The 2088-nt window shown below is 64.0% G+C and overlaps 1 protein-coding gene across 1 annotated transcript in view; it reads right to left on the bottom strand.

The window, feature by feature from the left end:
* Positions 1-2088, bottom strand: part of GAA (glucosidase alpha, acid) — a 12210-nt gene that overhangs the window by 8548 nt on the left and 1574 nt on the right. The window contains exons 2-4 of the mRNA XM_025194742.1: positions 1831-2082; positions 1553-1698; positions 615-876 (exon numbers count right to left, since the gene is read on the bottom strand). Of these exons, the coding sequence (XP_025050527.1) occupies positions 615-876; positions 1553-1698; positions 1831-2082 (660 nt within the window). The remainder of the gene's footprint in view (positions 1-614; positions 877-1552; positions 1699-1830; positions 2083-2088) is intronic.

The raw sequence follows: 2088 nt of genomic DNA, 5'->3' as shown, positions 1-2088 counted from the left end.
AGCCTCTTCATGCCCACGGCCTGCTGCACAGCTGGGAGGCTTCCCAGTCCCAACTGCAGCCAGACGGACATCTGGGGGCTCAGCCCCTCCAAACACCATGCGCATAGACAAGCTGGCAATGCCCAGTCACGGCCGGGTCAGGTGCAAGGGCTGTGCAGCTGCCCAGCCGCAAGCCTTGGGGCTGCTTAGCAAAGGGGGGAGCAGAAGCAGGGTCCATTTCAAACATCCCCGCACTCTCCCCGAGCCTGTGGGCTGCAGCACATGCTCTCAGCACCACCGTGGCATGCACGCGTGCTCCTGCTTGGATTGGCAGAGGTGGGCCAGCCCAGGAAAAGGGTGCCAAGCCAGGCACACTGCCGTTCTCAGGAAGGCAGCGACTGCCAAGCACAGAGGCCTGGGGCCAGGGGTCCCGATGCTAATGGCGGCACCAGCCAAACGGCACGGAGACCCCCCTCGTGCCAACTGCAGCCAGACACAGACCTCAACGTTAAAGCCCAGGCAGAGCGGTGGAGTGGAGCTGGCCTCCAGAGACAGGCGTGGAGTTGACTGGTGTGTTGAGATGGGAAGGACTCCCGAGCCCCTCACCATTATGGCTGCAGTCAGATCCTGATAACCCCCCTTTGGGGTCTGAGCTCTAGGATAAGACCCGGGGGGCTCTGGGACACTCCCCTCCCTGCTAAGGCAGGGCTTCCCTCGCCCCTGCCCCTCACCACGGGTGCCATGTCCCGGTTCCAGAGGGTAATTTTGGTCCACTGGGTGTCAAGGACGAGCGGGGTCAGGTGCTCCCCCAGCCCGGAGATGAGGCGGGAGGGCAGGGAGGTGGAGATCTCGAGGAACTGGTCTGTGAAGAACAGGGGAGCCACGGAAGTGTTCAGCCTGCCAGAGAGAAACGGGGACTCTCAGCACACAACTGACAGCCCCCCCAGGGACGGCACCCCCCACTCCTGCACCAGGGGGGCCACGGGCCCCCCAGCACCAGAAAGCAGGGAGGACATGGAGCCCTGAACCAGAGGCATCTCTGGGCAGAACCAAAAGGGCTCCCAGCAGGTGCTTCAGGCATGGTGGGAAGCTGCAGTGCAGGGGTCAAAGGCACCAGCCGGGGACGAGGAAGCCTTAGTGCAATGGCTTCGCCCCAGAGAGACTCACTAAGTCACCTCGAACTGCAGATTAAGGTGAAAATAAAGAAAAACCAACAGCAAGACCCTGCCTCTGCCTCCACCGTCTCCTCCCTGCTCAACACCTGCCAGGTCCCGATGCCAGACCAAGGGCCTGTGCAATGGCCACATCCAGGGCAGCCGGGATGCACGAGGCAGGAGAGGCTGGAGCTGCCTTCTCCCGTCTGGTGGGACAAGCCACATGGAGACCAGAGGGGCCGGGACAACAGAGCAAGGGGCCGGGCTCCTTGGGGGGCACCTGAGAGACGACATCTCTGGTTGCAGTGGGGCAGTCGAGGCACTTCCCACTTCCAGCTTCATCCCTCCAGCTTTGCGGGGTTGGGCTGAGACTCGGGAAGGAAGGGAGCGCGTGGCGACGGGAAGGTAAAAGCACTTACAGGACCTGCCCGCTGGATTCCCTGAGAACGATCAGGCCAAAGGGGTCGGCCGAGAACTGCAGGCTGTAGAGCTTCGAGACCGCCCGGCTGCTCGCGGTCGGGGTTTCGAGCGGCACCTCGTAGCGCTTGTTGGCCGGGTCCCTGAGCTGCAAGGAAAGGCAGACACCAGGACGGCGTCGTATGCTGGGAAAAGCCACAGGTCTGGGAGATGAGTCGCCCCGCAGACGGAGGAAATGAGCCCTCCAAACTCACCCCGACCCGGGCCAGCACCCGCTCACCGTGAAGTGGAGCCTGGCGTCCGTCTCAAACCGCACATCCAGCTGCAGCACCACGACGTCGCCCGGGAAGACGCTGGCCGCGGCCCGGGTCAGGCTGGCGGTGTAGCCCGTCTCGGTGGCAGTCAGGTTCTGCAGCCTGTAGCTGGGGTAGCCGGGCGGGAAGAAGCACCAGGGCTGCCAACCGCCAGACCCCGGCGCGAGAACGGGGACGTAGCAGCAGCCCCGCGCCTCGCACTCCCCCTTGGAGACCAGCTTCCC

This window comes from Alligator sinensis, unplaced genomic scaffold (genome assembly GCF_000455745.1).
Source record: "Alligator sinensis unplaced genomic scaffold, ASM45574v1 scaffold2241_1, whole genome shotgun sequence".
NCBI lineage: Eukaryota > Metazoa > Chordata > Crocodylia > Alligatoridae > Alligator > Alligator sinensis.
Note: the sequence above shows the minus strand (reverse complement) of the source record. Positions and strands in the feature narration are given on the sequence as shown.